The sequence below is a fragment of the Capsella rubella genome, unplaced genomic scaffold (assembly GCF_000375325.1).
Source record: "Capsella rubella cultivar Monte Gargano unplaced genomic scaffold, Caprub1_0 scaffold_4, whole genome shotgun sequence".
NCBI classification, from domain to species: domain Eukaryota; kingdom Viridiplantae; phylum Streptophyta; class Magnoliopsida; order Brassicales; family Brassicaceae; genus Capsella; species Capsella rubella.
Window position 1 is genome coordinate 9,292,739 of NW_006238920.1, and position 16,328 is coordinate 9,309,066.

At 36.8% G+C, this 16,328-nt stretch overlaps 4 protein-coding genes across 7 annotated transcripts; 2 read left to right on the top strand and 2 right to left on the bottom strand.

The window, feature by feature from the left end:
* On the bottom strand, positions 1 to 4,067 carry LOC17889103 (protein SCAR1). Of its 2 annotated transcripts, XM_023784998.1 has the most exons (9): positions 3,736 to 4,065; positions 3,351 to 3,514; positions 2,826 to 2,949; positions 2,641 to 2,737; positions 2,492 to 2,559; positions 744 to 2,409; positions 564 to 659; positions 338 to 442; positions 1 to 229 (listed from the first exon to the last, which is right to left on the bottom strand). In XM_023784998.1, the coding sequence occupies exons 1-9, from the start codon at positions 3,888 to 3,890 to the stop codon at positions 170 to 172; spliced, it is 2,535 nt and encodes an 844-aa protein (XP_023640766.1). In that variant the 5' UTR covers positions 3,891 to 4,065; the 3' UTR covers positions 1 to 169. The 2 variants fall into 2 exon arrangements, with proteins under 2 accessions (XP_023640766.1, XP_023640765.1); XM_023784997.1 differs by having other exon boundaries at positions 2,492 to 2,737; positions 3,736 to 4,067.
* Positions 4,068 to 6,574: 2,507 nt separating this feature from the next.
* LOC17890442 (uncharacterized protein At2g34160) lies at positions 6,575 to 7,813 on the top strand. Its single transcript, XM_006295163.2, has 5 exons — positions 6,575 to 6,741; positions 6,997 to 7,045; positions 7,214 to 7,276; positions 7,382 to 7,446; positions 7,538 to 7,813. Exons 1-5 carry the CDS (start codon positions 6,622 to 6,624, stop codon positions 7,631 to 7,633), a joined length of 393 nt encoding a protein of 130 aa, XP_006295225.1. The 5' UTR covers positions 6,575 to 6,621; the 3' UTR covers positions 7,634 to 7,813.
* A 136-nt stretch (positions 7,814 to 7,949) lies between these two features.
* LOC17890401 lies at positions 7,950 to 11,335 on the top strand. 3 transcript variants are annotated; one of them, XR_002834231.1, is made up of 6 exons: positions 7,950 to 8,299; positions 8,625 to 9,488; positions 9,589 to 10,359; positions 10,450 to 10,534; positions 10,774 to 10,828; positions 11,250 to 11,335. XR_002834231.1 is itself a non-coding variant. In XM_006296339.2 (4 exons), the coding sequence occupies exons 2-4, from the start codon at positions 8,706 to 8,708 to the stop codon at positions 10,486 to 10,488; spliced, it is 1,593 nt and encodes a 530-aa protein (XP_006296401.1). In that variant the 5' UTR covers positions 7,950 to 8,299; positions 8,625 to 8,705; the 3' UTR covers positions 10,489 to 10,707. The 3 variants fall into 3 exon arrangements, 1 of the variants encoding a protein (XP_006296401.1); XR_002834232.1 differs by having other exon boundaries at positions 10,796 to 10,828; XM_006296339.2 differs by lacking the exons at positions 10,774 to 10,828; positions 11,250 to 11,335 and having other exon boundaries at positions 10,450 to 10,707.
* LOC17888567 (CBL-interacting serine/threonine-protein kinase 13) lies at positions 10,914 to 13,042 on the bottom strand. Its single transcript, XM_006295782.2, has one exon. It carries the CDS (start codon positions 12,748 to 12,750, stop codon positions 11,233 to 11,235), a length of 1,518 nt encoding a protein of 505 aa, XP_006295844.1. The 5' UTR covers positions 12,751 to 13,042; the 3' UTR covers positions 10,914 to 11,232.
* Positions 13,043 to 16,328: the final 3,286 nt, after the last annotated feature.

Sequence of the window (16,328 nt, forward strand, 5' to 3'; positions counted from 1 at the left end):
TTGATTATAAAATTATTCACTACTAGATATTAATTCTAGAGAAAATAAAAGACATAACATATGGTATATACCAATCTTATTTCATTTTGTTGACGATACATACAAACGTATTACAAAAATCGACCTATTATCTCTACTACGCAATGAATGTGGTGAGTTGCACAAGTAGTCACGTTTCGCTATCGCTCCATGAATCGCTTTCGCCATCTCCATCGTCACTTGCTACAGCCTGATACAACAGATATTGAGACATATGTTATATGCTTTCAAGGACAAAAATGGATGGTACGTACTTGGAAATTGAAACAGAGGATCAGAATAATGTGAATAATGGAACCTGTCTGATAGAGTTTGCCTTCTCTAGTATTACGCTAATATTGGTGTTCATCGTAGCTTCCGATGATGCTGTCTTTGTCGTGACCACACGTCTCAGGTTAAATTGCTGTTATGATTCAAAAAGCATGTTCTTGGTTACGAATAATACAATTTATGTGAAGACTAAAATTTCTTGTCATATAGTACAAGAATATTGAAGTTTGTTTATATGTATATAAATGACTCACTTTTGTTCGAATTTGATGCAAGAAGTCTCCAGCTTCTGTCTCTTTTGTGTTGCCAAGACTTTGCTTATAATCTCTCACATTGTTCTTTAGATGTACCTATCATTCACGATATAAAAACTCTTTATATGGAAAAGACTAAGAAACATCGGAAAACAGAGTAGAATTCTTGATTCCCTATACCTTGAATTCTGGTTTAGGCTCAGAAACAGTGACAATGTTTGGTTCTTCTCTCTTGACTGCTGATAAAGAATTGTTCTTCTGCTCGAATGCGCGTATGAGAGCGTCTTTTAGAGACGGCTTGTTGTTATCCTCCAATCTTTCTGATGGTAGCTTTGAAACCATCCATTGTAATGGTGGGAGCGGCGGTGGTAAAGGGTCAGCTGGATGTTGGAGGTAAGAGACATTTCCAACTATACAACCATTTGCTGTTTCAATCTTTGAAGATGGAGCTGAGAGAGAAGAAGCTTCAGAATTGATTCTTTGAAAAGAATCATAGAGCTCTTGTTGGTTCTTGCTTTCACGAATGTGGACAGATTCCTCTTCCCACTGCTTCTCAGACATCAGTACAGAGGCATTGTCACTGTTATCTGAAATGTAAGAAGAGGATCTACAGAAAGTGTCCTTGTCCGAATCAGAATCAGGAAGTGAAGTTGCAGCAGTCTCTGGCACCAACTGAAAAGAAGAAAACGTGTAATCATCTGGAAGTTTCAGCTCCAGTTCGGAACAAGGTAAGGCTTCTGAGGATTTGAAAGATATCTTCATGTGATCAAGTGGAGGAGATGAAGTAAACCAATCAAAAGGAGCCTTATAATCTTCTCTCAAGGGTTCTTGGAAGGGTTCAGCATCAATCTCTTCAACAATCTCTGGAATAGTTTCGGCTTTTATCTTCGGTTTGGATGGTTTCAGTCCCAGAAGATTTCCATTAGTCCATGTTTTGATGGATTCAGTTTCACAAGAAGTTGTCTCAGCTTCTTCTGATTCTTGATGTTCTTGGATACCACTAACATCATACAAGGGATTCGAGAAGCCATTGGAATAACTATGAGTGCTACTGCTTATTTCCGAAGCTGCCCATGGATCTTGATGAATCAGTTCTTGAGATTTATTTACTGGTGGTGATAACTGTAGCTCTGATGCAGCAGCACATATTCTCTCATCATCACTACAGTTGTTAGAAATCTTCTCTTTTTCTTGCTCACACACATTGTTATCCAATCTTTCTTCTGTATTCTCATTGGAAATCTTCTTCTGCACCTTTTCAGTGGCTTGGTACGCTTGTTCATTTTCAGATTCCGAATCAATGGTGTAAAGCGCATCAACAAAATCATCCCCTTCACTTTCAGTTTCATCTTCACTATCCATTTCCATTCCCCTTGGTTTGTTATCTTGGACTACTTCAAACTCTGTATGGTCTTTCAGTGTTGATACTGATTCAGCATCTACCGTTGTATGTTCATTTAGTCTTGATACCGGTCCACCATCCAAGACAAAGTTAGTCTCCATTACTTCAGGAGCTTCATCTATTGCACACTGCAGAACATTGCATTCCACTATCTCAGCTTTCTCGTGCCAACTAACACAAGAAGAACCACGAGCTGTTAAATCTTGAGAAGGACTATCATTCGTATCTTCACTTTCACTTTCAGAAAGAACTGAAGCAATGGTCCGGGAACCCGGTGTAAACCTTGAAGAAGAAGATACCCCTTTCAGTTTATCTCCACCACTTCTTGAATCGAAAGAGGAAGAACGGTGATCTTGAAAGTCGGATTTCGATTCAATTTCAACCGTTGAGGCTGTTTTAGAGCAAGAGGTTCGTCCACTAAAACTTAAAGAAGTAAATGTCTTCCTGAAATCATATTAAAGATTTACATGTTCTTGAGTCATATATAAAAGATATCTCAATAATTTCAAAAACCAAATGTATTTACCTGTCACTCTGGTTAGCTATAGAGGCAAGACTTGATACATCTCGGTTACGTTGTAATGATTTTTTCTTCTGTTTCATGCAGATAAGTTTAGGAACCAGAAAAATAATCATCAAGAAGAAGAGACTGTGGTTTAACTGATTTAAACAGACCTTAATTTCTGGAAGTTTAGAAGTTCTTGATGCTGTCTTGAAGTGAGTAGGATCAGAGTATCGATTCAAGCAAGATCCTGGTCCATTTATATCAAACCTGACGAAATCAGCAAAGAATCAGGATCACATTTCCAACCAATCTAAAATGTAACAAAAAATGTAAAAATGAGTAAGGTGTAATATACTTGTCTAGCAAGTGCAACCGTGGAGGCTCCCGGCAATCTTCATAAGGAGCCATAACAAACGGTGGTAAGTCGTCATATATAAAGTGATTCTGCACATTTGGTATACGAGGATGCCACTCCAAACCTGAAACAACATGTCACCACTATGTTCATAAACTATACACTTAAAATACTAATCATCTTCTTTTATATTATCGCCAATCCTAATAAATTCAGATTGATTCACTATACCAAAATTCTACTTCTTCTCCTACAAAATATCACGTTTTAATATAATATAGATCCAAAAGGAAGAGAGAGTTCGTAGCTTCCACCATGTGATGATCTGATCCAAGACTACTAGCTATCATATCCTCATCAAAACTCTCAACTCACTAAGAGTATTTTAAGCAAAGAAGTAAGTGGGAAAAGGCATGTGAGCTTTGGGCCTACACTAAACTCAGAGGATATAAATTTGTTTAAAGGGCAAACATGTGAATCTATACAATAAAGAAGGTTGACAAGAGAAACAAGACAAAAAGATACCTCCAGTATATGCAAAATGGATGTGGTTTGCTTGTGCAAGCACTGTCTTCTGGATTGAAGGAACTGTATCTTCTATTTGCTTCAGTCTCATCTTCAGTTTATTGCTTCTTGAAGCTGTTATCATAACTTCCTCTTGTATTCCATGAAATATCTCAGCTGCAAACCTGAACCATGTGGAGATCAAAAGGTTTTAATTTTATTTTTGAGCTAAACACTGAAACTCATGTCTGGTAAGAACCATAAAACTAAGCAAATGGAGAAGACCAGACATAGCAAAACTTACGATTCTACAGAAGATCATCTCTAAGAAGCTCAAATGGTATTAACAATTAAAGAAAGAGAAAGAAAAAAAACAGAGAGTTGGGGTTGACTAAAAAGTACTTACTCGGTGAGATCACCAAGTTGACGCAAGATCCCAACGAGTCCAGAAACAGAGACGCCATCAAGAATTGCTTTAGGGTCATCACGGTCTACGTTTCTGTGAAGCTCCGGTTGACCTAAACCGTACACATTCTTGACTTCGAGCCTAACAAGCGGCATTTTTGCTCTGTTCTTGAGAAAATGATCAAATGGGTTTGGAGGATAAGAGACAAAAGATTGTTTTCTTTTTTATGTGGGTGTCTGGTGAGAGATTGTGGCAGCTTAACCGCCGAAAAGAGAAAGAGAGAGAGGGAAAAATTTGGGGGTTACAAAAAAGCTTTTTGGGTTGTAAAGTGAAAGAGAGAAGACTCGGAAGACATTGCCAACACTGCAAGCCATTCCCACTTTCAATAGACAATTATAATAACCTAATGGAAAAATAAATATACACACAAAAAGTGCCAAGACCAAAAGGACGAAAAGGGGCTTAGAACTAAAAAGAAAGGTGCTCATAAACCAAACCATACGGTAGTCTTTAATAAGTGGCATATGCCTCAAGTAAAAGATTCTACTACAAGTCTAGAACCTCATCAACCTGTTCTTACAAACAAATATTTGAAGAAGTAGTAGTAAATATACACAATTGGAGTAACAAAGTAGTGAGTAGAGGTTAAAGTTTGGATCAATGAATGAGAATCTGAAAACTGGAGTTATAAAAATAATACTAAAGAAATGTGCGTTACAGTTTAGAGATAGCGTTAAAGTTTGGATCATTGAATGAGAATTTGGTCGTTTGTGAGGAAATAGACTTTGTTGAGTTGGCTACTTACATATATTTATTGAATGAACAATACTCCCATTTATGGGGCACCAATTAATAGAGACACTCGTCCTCATCTTACTATATCTTTAGATTTTTCTGTTTTGTTGATAAACTAATAGTATATGTGATACAATTCAAAGCTTCTAGCGATGAATCTAGTCAAGTGAAATTAAGTTTTCGTTTCGTATTCTATACGATGATCTTTTCTTCTAACATATATATAGTTATATAGAGATAGCCTCTTGCATCATAAACGTTAGTGTTTGTGTGCGTGTGAATGAATAAATATATTCTCATACATCTATATCTCACTCACGCTTAGAGACTTGCACACATGCATGTGGATGTGTGACCTACTCCCACGTTTTGAGATAATATATACACAATAGATCATGTACAAGCATATTTAGATCTGTGCTTCTAGACTTAGTTAGGATCTAACTCCCATTAACCAAAGCTAACTTATTAAACTCGAGCTTTTTTGTCGTTTTTCCCCCAAAAGTATTGTTTCAGACTAGTAAATGGAAATATATTTTATAAATACTTAATACAATGGATCAAAGATGTATACTAGTCCTACTCCACAGTCTACACTAATACACTAGTATTAGTCAGTAATCAATTCAATGGTCCTTGGTAGGTATAGTATTAATAAATAAGTAATGCGATTAGATCCATGCATGACTTTTAGCTAGTCGTCCTATTTATGGATGCTACCAAATCATAAAACTTTAATCACATCTCATTTATCACTTTTTAAAAAATTTACTTCTCTGTCCTTAAATATTTGTTTAACCAAGATTTGGGAGTGTGCAGTTGTAATCTTTGACGCAGATTCCATGAGCAATATTACTGTTATTTCCATCATTATCAATCAAAAGTTATAAACCTTTCAGAATAAATGATAAAACTCTCGATCGATATTTACTTTGATTAAAGATGAAATCATCGAATTGTGCATTACAGTAGTAACTTCAGTTTGCATAAATATAAAACAAGAATTGGTCCAACGACACATCGATGGCATCAATGCTTTGTTTTTAGATATGAAACGTGGCATATACAGTACGGTGTCGGATTAAGACATGATACCGTCATACCGTAATCATGTCCTAACTTGATATCGAATTATCATATGATATATACATTTTTCTTTTTTCTTTTTGACATTCATTTAATTTTTCTTATTTTTCGAAAACGTCAATTATGATTTTATTAGATCTGTGGCAGGTAATTTCCGTCAGTTTTCCAATAAGATATATATATATATTCACTTAGTCAGAATCCAACTCATTGACTTCGCAATTGGCTGTTAGTTTATTTACGATAAAAAGATCTGAAGCAATTATATATCCACAAATTGCTTCTTCTTTTTCCTTTTTTTTTTTTTTTTTTTTCTTTTGTTAACATCAAATTGGAAATTAGAAAACTGGAAATAGCTATATGAGTATAGGACACATCACACATCACACATCATCCATCCATAATCAGGCTTTCAATTTAATTTCATGCTGATAGAGGATACTGACACACTCGTAGCATGGTTTTGGATAAAATATTATAGTTACTGTCCAAACACTTGTAAACAACCCAAGATATGAAGATACCAAAAGCAAATTTATGTATTTTGAGCCCATAGATAAATATACCAAATACATCCGACGAGATTAAAACACAAGGTCTAGCTAGAGTCATGCAACGCAGATCATACAAAATTACAAACTAATCTTTATTCAATCGAAAGAAATCAGCAAGAAAAAAAAAAAAAAATCAGCAAGAAGCTAAAACTGAAATCTTCATGCTAATATTGCAAAAAGTGTTTTATACTTAAGAAGCAGATTTGTGTGGAACTAAATCTAGGCCCAAAACAAACCCAATCCTTTTACCTTTGATCCATTGAAAAAGCCTCAAAGCTCACATTAGATGATTCGGCCTTCCGAACAACCCGATTAACTTACCGGGTTGACCCGGAATGTTACAAAGGAATGACAGACACAACTCAGAAGCGTATCTTGTTCTGTTAATTTCTTTACCTCTGAGAAAAACAAAGATTAGGGTTACGAATTACGAATTACGAATTAGCAAACCATGGAAGAGATCACAGATGGAGTCAGCAACATGAACTTGGCGAATGATTCCCAGAAGAAGAACCGGATTCAGGTTTCCAACACCAAAAAACCATTGTTCTTCTACGTCAATCTCGCCAAGGTACACTCTTCATTTCCTTTACTCTTGTCTCGAAGAAGATCTGTTTCGATCGAGGGTTTCTTATTGTGTGTGAATCAAGTCACAAAGGCTCAACCTTTCTGGAAAATCTCTATATTTCTCGCTGTTATTGGATTATGATCTCTTATTGTTTCATTAGCAAGTGCTACGCTTTTTTTTTGTTTCTTGATTGGTGTGTCTGTGTGGTTATTACTCGTGTCTATGATGTGTTTAACTTGTTGTTTGGATTTTGTTCAGAGGTATATGCAGCAGTACAACGATGTTGAATTGTCTGCTCTTGGGATGGGTATGTATCTTCATCATCTCTATCTCTTCTTTTTATTCTTGTATATTGTTGGGACTGTAATGTGTATTTAGTCTCTGATTCTGGAAAGATGCTACTGTTTATTGGAATAATCTGTGTATTGGTTATATCTTATACTAATTAAGATTCTCTTTAACCTGAGACATGTAGCAATTGCAACCGTTGTTACTGTTGCTGAGATACTGAAGAACAACGGTTTTGCTGTTGAGAAGAGTAAGTATCTTTTTAGTCAGTCTGAATTAGTACATGCTAAAATTTGGAGATTTTGCGGTTAAGTTTTGTTTTGGAAAATAATGGTTTCTTTCTTTACTTATATAGAGATCATGACTACGACTGTGGATATTAAGGATGACTCAAGGGGACGTCCTGTTCAGAAAGCTAAGGTATAGTATTTCCTTAGAGCAAACTCTTCAACCATCCAATCTGTTCTGAAATTATGTATGATGTTCTCGATTTCGGTTTTCGGTCTTGCAGATTGAAATCACTCTTGTGAAGTCAGAGAAGTTTGATGAGCTAATGGCTGCAGCCAATGAAGAGAAAGAAGCTGCAGAAGCTCAGGTGCAGAGCTGAGAATCCTAAGTAATATTTTGGTTTTCATGGTCTTTCTTTTCATCTAGATGCTTATTGTTAAAATAAGGCTCTATTTCTTCTATTTCATTAATTTTTGGCTTCAATGTTGGATGGTTTGTTGTATCCGTTAGCAATTAATATGAAGATATAGCACAACAGTAATGGTCTCTTCACATAAAACATCTTGCCCATTAATTTTCTTACCTGTCCTTTTCCCATATGTTTTTTTCCTTCTTCTTTTTTTTTGTTCATCCTCCTTACTCAAATGATTTTAGTGATGTGAATCCTATTGTGCATGTCACTAACTAATAAAAGTGATATTTGTCACAGAATATATTTTCTTAAATTGGTTGAGACGCTAAGAGAAAAGTTGACAATTTGCGATACTCAGTTGGGGGATGTCTAACACATTAACAGAAGCCTCTCGTGACATTGTTTCTTTTCTTTTCTTCTTCTTTAATTCCCATTTTCGTCTCCGTCATCTTCACGGCACAGAAATGTCCACAAATCCAAAAGCTTACTCTATCTTTTGTCTCTCTCTCTTTCACATGCCTTTGTTCTTACTCTTCCTCAAGACTTAAGGTCTCGTCTTTTTCTCCTCTCACTCATCACACTCTCTCTCGGTGCAGATAACAACTCCGAAGCTCCTCCCTCCACATCTCTCCGGTTAGTTAGTTTCACAATTCAGGCATGCAATGTTACACTTATCTTCTATCTTGCTTCAAAGACTGTCACAATCTTCTAAATTCTTGCCTTAATCCAATGTTTTGATTCACGGGTTTAAAAGTTTTAGCGGCTCAACTATATTTTTTGAATTTAATCGAAAGCTTCTTGTTAAAGTTGATTACTTTTTTGTATGTTTCCCATCTTCTTCAGATTTGTCGTTGGAGGTTCATGTGTGTCAGTGTTTATATTTAATTACTTAAATTTAGTCAACTACTATGGGAATCTAGGTAGCTCCGACTTATTTATTTATGTTTTGATATTTCAGATCTGTTTTGGAGAACTGTGAACCATCATAAAATAGTGTCAGTCCATATCTGAGCTTTTCTAACGGCTTTTGTTGGTTCTAATGGAGGAGAACAAACTTAACTTCGATGCACCTCTTCTTTCAACAAGGAGTATGAAGAAAGAAGCAGTGTCTGTCCGTAGAAACATGCCAAAGCAGCTCAATGATGTTGACTCCAAAACAAGTCTTTCTGTTTCAGTTCTTGTCAAAGATATGGGTTTAGATCAGGTTTCGACATCTCCGTCTGTCCCTTCTAAATGTCCGTTGGAGAGTTCAAAAGTTAAACATGTTGAAGAAGAGAGTGAAGATCATGATGATGATGATGTCTTCTCTGATGCTCTTGATACATTGTCTTTAAAGCATAGCATTAGTGGTGTTGGTGAGGCATTGAAACCGCCAAGGCCATCTGAGGATCCTCAACCTCGGGATTTCATGTTGGATCGGTTCTTACCTGCCGCGAAATCCATGACTGTGGAGCAACCACCTCAATATGCTTGGAAGCGACAACCATTGCCCCTCATGTCTGAACCAATGAGACAAATTAGAGATATAGTACCAGCGGAGAATCGTGCAACTCCTACGAGGTATGAGTCTATGGTGTCTCCATCTTATTATCAGGGTATATATGATTATGAAGAAAGCGAGGAGGATTCAGATGACGATGAGGTTTCTGATTATCTTTCTAAGAGAGGCTGTGGGATGATGTCACCACAACTTTGCTTTAAAAACTCACTCGGTATGCTGAGCTCAGTGCATGGTCTGAAGGAGAAACCTTACTCCAGCCATGATCAAGTGAAGTCAAGTAAGGTCGCTCAGCTCAAATCTCGATTCCAATCAATGAAAAAGGTTTCTTCTCAAACCTCCCTTTCCTTTTCACTTCTTTTAGTATTTCATGGATCTAATCAGACGCTCACTGAATATCAATCAAAAACTTGTATGTTTTCAGCTCGCTCTTGATTATAAGCAAAAGTTGGGAAATATAGCTCAATCTCCAGTACATCCAAGTATTGGGAAGAAGTTTAACTTTGGATCTGAACAACTTGACTCAAACGTGACTTCTGCAAGTAGGCCGTCTTCTCCTTACAGGCAAACTGGCTGTATGTCACCGTATCGCAGTGTAGGAAATAGCTCTCCTCTTCACCCTGGTTTCCCTGGAACTCGTAAGGAAGCAGAGATTATGAGAGCTAACAGGTTGAACAAGCATATAAGAAACATAACCAAGTCTCAGGAATTACTCTACCCAAAAAGCACAAGGAAAGACTGTTCTACAAGCTCTTCCATAGAGAAGACATTATATGTTGACACAGAGAGATCTCCAAAGACCAGCAATGATCACGGTAACTCAAATGTCAAGAACTTTCCAGAAACAATTTCAGAGGAGCCAGAAATGGAGGGAGAGAAACCAAAACCCATTCTCGAGCTTCAGGCTGTAGAAACTCTTAGTGTTAGCAATGGAATCAAGATGGCAAAGGCAGATGAGTTGGAAAAGACCAACAGTAGCTGTGATCTGTCTCCACTTGCTCCACCGCCACCAAGAAAGCCTTCTGATTCTTGGCTTTTCAGTAGTCTGCCTTCAATAAGCTCGAAGATCCCTTCACGGAGATCTCTGTTTCATCCCCAAAAAAAGAACATCGAAGAAAACTCCACAAGTGTTACCAAGTGGGAAACTATTGTCAAGACTTCTTATACGCACAGAGATCATATACGCTATTCTGAAGTAAGCATCTAAAGTTTTCCCTGGGAGATAAAGAAACACAATAAGGCGAGAATGCTGATCAGCCTTTGATCTTATCTATATGTTTTGCAGGAACTGGTTGCTCGTTCACCTTGTCAATCCACAACTTAACGGTTCAAAGCTTCCCAAGATCTGACCCCCTGGAATGGATCGTCAGGTTGGATTTGATTCAGCTTGATTACAACTTCATTAGGCGTAAGAAACCGAGTTTCTTTTATGACCCTTAGAACACTTAACCCGTAATCCCTCAGATTGATTTACATGTGTAGCTATACTTCCATATATGTGTGTTGCCTCCTTAGCTAATAAGAAGAAGATTTGTTCCCAGTAAATGCTATGTTCATATTTCTATCAATTAATTGTTCGAGGTTTTCCAAACTAAGTGTTTCCATTCAGGTGCTTCAACTAATAATAAAAGTTCACCAAGACTACAGGACAGCAAAGTCTACAGGTAACGTTTACACATTTCAGTTTACCATATAGTCTTTCTGAGATGAAGCATAGAAATGAGTAATCTTAGGATGAACAAGACAGTGTAATAGGGGAAGGCCGAGAAAGAATTATCATTAAGCTTGTCTCTTTTTTTAGAGATACATGTACAACATATTAGCAATAAACGAAAAACTAGCCTTGTAATCGCCAGCAAAAACCGTCTAACTGCCTTAGATCTCACTCTTAATCTCTTTTCTTCTCTGATCTTCCTATCACTCCCATTACAACTCTCACTTTCATATATATACACATAACAAATTAAATTAAATGGTATAGTGACAAAGAATGTTAATAGTCTCGTTCTATGATACCTTCTCTTGTTATGTCTTCTTCTCTCGACCTTCCTGTATTTTTTTAATATCGTCACTGTTCACTTTCAGGTGGCAGACACATTGCTTCTTCAACTTCATCTACTTGGTAATGCATCAGTTTCTCCAGCTGTGGTCTAAGTTCCTTGTTGCAAAACTCCTCATACTCTTCTATATTCCCTCCTTTCTTCTTCACCTCAACCACCACAAGAGATGGCGTCAGGTCAAAGATTTCAATTTTAATAGTCAACGGTCCTTTAGCACCTTCTCTACAACCTTCTAGCCTCACGCTCCAATCCTTCTTCCTCACCGTAAAGTTTACCATTTTCGCAATCTCTTCCAACTTCGATATGATCTTTGTGACTGGAGCAGCAGATACAAACCTTGCTCCTTGTCCACCTTCTTCAAACAAACCCGAAAGATCAAAAGCCGAAGAGAACGATATAATGTCAAATGCGTTAAGACTCGCGGGTCTCGGCATTGAATCAACCCTTCTAATATCAAACTCCAGGTCTCCTTCTGAAGCAGTCGATGATCGGCCTGATGACAATGATGATGAATCGTCTCCATCATTGTCTTCATCCTCCCTGCATAACTTATCGTTTTCAATGTAGAATTTGACATGCTTGTAACCTTTCTTGAACCATCTATGCCTCATGATCTCGGATATTGTGATTCGGGTATTCGGATTCGTGTCTAGCATCCTGGTCACAAGCCTTGCAAGCTCAGGAGCAAACCATTTAGGACACTTGAACTGCCCTTTATAGATCTTCTTGTACATAACCAATATGTTCTTGTCATCAAACGGAAGATAACCAGCCATCAGCACAAACAAGATCACTCCACAAGACCAAATATCGGCTTTGGCAGCATCATAACCTTTCCCTGTCAAAACCTCAGGCGCCAAATAAGCTGGTGTCCCGCAAAAAGTTTGACAGATTCCGTCTTGCCTCAGCTGCTCTGAGACAACGCTGAGCCCAAAGTCAGAGACCTTAACGTTCCCCTTATCGTCCAAAAGCAGATTCTCAAGCTTGAGATCGCGGTGGTAAACACCGCGGCTGTGGCAGAAAGCGACAGATGAGATCAACTGCTGGAAATACCTCCGAGCAGTTCCTTCTCGAAGCCGTCCTCTAGCCACCGTATTGTAAAGTTCTCCGCCTCGTACGTACTCCATCACGATGTAAATCTTTGTCTTCGTAGCCATGACCTCAAGGAGGTGGACAATGTAAGGGTGGCGGACACGGCGGAGGATCGAGATCTCCCTTTTTATATGACCAGCCAATCCACTCTTCACGATCTTCTCCTTGTCAATGACTTTGATGGCGACGTCCTCGCCGGATTTAATGTTCCGTGCTAAATAAACCTTAGCGAAGCTTCCGTGGCCAAGAAGCTTTCCTAGCTCATACTTATCCATGAGAACAGAGCCTTGAGGGGTCCGTGGACTCTTCGGGCTCTCTGGCGTACCGATCTCTTTGCTCGTGTCTTTAGTAACGATTCGACCAAGAAGACCCGCCATGAACTGTAGCGGCGTCGGGCCGGTGATAGCCATCGGTGGAGACAAGACTTGAGCCATCCGTGGGTTAGCTAAGACTTGTATCTGTTACTTGATTTCCGACACGATCTTACCGGCAAAAGAACGAACCGAAACAAGAAGAAGAAACGGACGAAAATAAGATATGGTGGGGGTTGTGTTTGGCTAGGTTGTGATGATGTCTTGAACTTGGCCTTTTCGTGTTCGTTTTATAACAGTTTTCGAGTGGAGATTCTTACATTATTCTATGTTCGATAAGCTGAAAAGGCATCTTATTCATTGTTTTAAATTGTTTGTTGTTGAAAAGTTTTTATCCTAATCCATTAATTTTTGCCAGCAGAATAACACGTTGGACGGGTTTTATCCAATACGCAAAGTCAAATTTTGTTTTAATAATGCATTTAATATTCTTAAGGGACAGATATTAGAGTTGACTTATCAACGCCACCAATGAGGTTGATTGATAAGCAGATCATGATTCGTGTAGATGTCGTCACACATTTGTTTATTTTGCCTCTTATTAGGTTTTATCTGATAAGTGAGTATATATAGATAGAGTGGTATTTGTGGGAACCACGTGTTAAAGCTGAGTCGGTGCTTACTGTGTAAGTTGTGGACTTCACGTAGCCGACCAAAAACCAAAAACCTTCAAAGACACTCAGAAAAAGAGCCATCGTATTCATCATACTTCCAATTTCCAAACCGCGTTTTCTATACTTGGAGTTGGCTAAATCGCTAATGCAAAATTATATCCCGAAACTTCGTTCTGAAATTGTTTTGATTTGGGTTTCGAGTTGGCTAATCTTGGAGTGCATAACTAAATTAACTACCGTCGTTTCATGGCTTTGATGTCTCATTGTTGGTTCACAATAGGCCTAGCTAGCTACTTCATGTACAATCTTAATTTATTTCAGTATGTTTTAGTTTTATCTCTCTATAATATGTATTTTAATTTGGATTTCGAGAAATAAAATTATGTACTGTATTAGATTAATAATATATATTGTATGTTTTGTAATTTAAATTTCTATTAAAAATATATAATAGAATTCTAACAGTCTCTTAATATGTGTATAACACTTAAAAGTTAAAACGACAATTATGACGAGTAAACTGTTTTTCTTAAAAAAAAGAGTTAACAGTCTCTTCATTGCCTTTCGTAGGAGATTTTGTTTACATGTCACATGAGTTGTTAAAAAAAATAAAAAATCATTAATTAATTGATTCAGTATTGCGAAATTATATTAATCATGCTTTTTATGCATATCTACTCTCACTACAAAAAGTTATACCTGGAAATATTTCCAAAAAACCTTATGCTAAAATGCAAGCACGACGAAATTTTATCTTATTTCGTATCTTTTGTTATTAGTATTTTAATAATCAAGAAATACATAAACTAATGAAAAACCATCATATATAAGGATGTAAGAACGATGTGAAGACCACGTAAAGATATCACATTTTTTTTTATTTTTTTGGTAAGAAAAAGAGATAGATATAACATTTATGTTTGCCTGTTTGGATAATGCTTATCTTTTATATATTACGTTAATATATGTACATTAAATTATCTAAAAAGGAAGTATTCAAAATCTGTAAGAAATAAGAAGCCTAAAAGCAGAACGTGAAATGAAAATTTAAGTTGGTTTCATTGTTGGTCAAGATTAAAGAATGATGTCTTTTAGAGAGCAGGTCAATGAATTGTTTGAGTCACTGCACACAAACACAATGATCTGTATCCGAGTCATGAGGATTAAGGAATTTTGCAATAGTGTAAATAGGAAAGGAATTAGTAATACAGAATCCCAGGGCCAGGCTTCTTGATGCATGCATGCACTTTGAGGTTCCAAAATATTAATCCAAGTGGACTTCAGCACATTGTTCTACTTCTACACTTCTACATAACCCATTGATCACAACAGTGTTATTAACCGAAAAATTTGGTTTACCAATTACCATCGATAAATCTCTTCATATATAGTAGTATCAAACACTAACAAAGACTAATCTTATTCACCTTCTTTTCTTTTAGTTATCCAATTAAATGAATACTCAAACCGAAAAACATAAAAAACATACAGTATTTGGTTTCTTTAGTTTGATTTATTTTCAACTTTGAATTCTGATTTATTTTAAAATATAATATCAAAATATATTTTGATTGGCTAATAAAAAAAGGGTGAATAAAAAGTGGTGAACCCAAAAATATCGAGGATTAGTTGGTCACCGATATCCTAATCTCTCTCTTAATCAACGGTCCAGATTTGGCCTCTTTATCAAAATATTAGAGTAACCAGATTAACGCCAAACCTCAAAAAAATCTCGGCGACGGCGATTCTCTTCGTCTGTCTTCCGGCGTCTCCCGTTCGTCAGAGTCGCTGAGATCCTCCTGCACTTGTCGTTCAGGTTCGTTTCGATTCTCTTTTGCCAATCCAACTCAGAACTGTGTGTTTTGTTTCATTGATGTTAACTCTTGTGATTGCATTCTCTGGATGGTTACTTGTATACACATGTGATGCGTATGTGTGTTTGGTGGAGAATAAGTGAGAAACACATTACTAATATTTGTCTTTCATCTCTAATACTTGCTTTCATGCTAGGTGCTGTATTGGGAGATGAAGAACCGGAGATCGGTTGAGAGATAGATTCTTGCATGATCAAGTTTTTTATTTCTATGTCGTTTACCTTAATCAGGTATATATAGAGGGTGACATGACAACCTTAAAGCCAGCTTGTGAACTTGTAAGCCATATCTATAACAAGCATGTGTAACATTTGAATAATAGAAGCAACAGGTAACACCGTAACAAACAAAGGCGAGAAGAAGACGAAAAAATAGATGTAGAGCAAATCAATCCCTTTTACTAATCTATCACAGTCACCGCAGCGTCACCGTTTTGGGTCTTGTAAGCAGTCAACAGGTGAAAGAGACCAGAGAGGTGTGTCTTGTTAACAAAAAAGCATTTGTGAAGTTTGTATTGTTTATGTCTTGAATCCCAAATGACCCATTTTGTGGACCTTCTTTGTGGGTCGCACGTGGGTGTCCCAGTTTCATCTTCACTGTTTCAGTGTTTTGGACCCATCTCCTGACTCATGGCTCCATGTTATTATTTTATTTTTCCTAAATGTCATTATGATTCAGGACCCAAGATAAATTTTTTAATTAAAAACAAAAGTTCAAAGTGAAATATAAAGAAGAGAAAGGAAAGCAAAAGATATGTTTAGTGATTGGTTCATTTTTTTTTTCTCATGAACACATCATTATCATACAATCATCATAACGTTTTCTTTTACCTTTTTTTTTTTTAAACTTCGGTTTGTTCTCATCATGGTCAAGTCGTCTTCTTTAATCCATCCATCAAGTATATTATTCCTAACCTTTTTTTTGTTTCTTGACTTTTGTATGGCCAAAAACTTGAGAATGAGTCATACACATGTACTAGGTAGATTGGTCGGAGGGAAACAAATATACCAAATGGTTTAACACATGAAACTGAGTTGATTATTGTGAAGCTTTAAGTAAATTTGATTGTAAGCTTGAATAAAGAAATTAAAGTTATTGTTAATGTTACCATCTTTATAACCATATAGTGCAAATACTCTAAAAACTTTTAAAG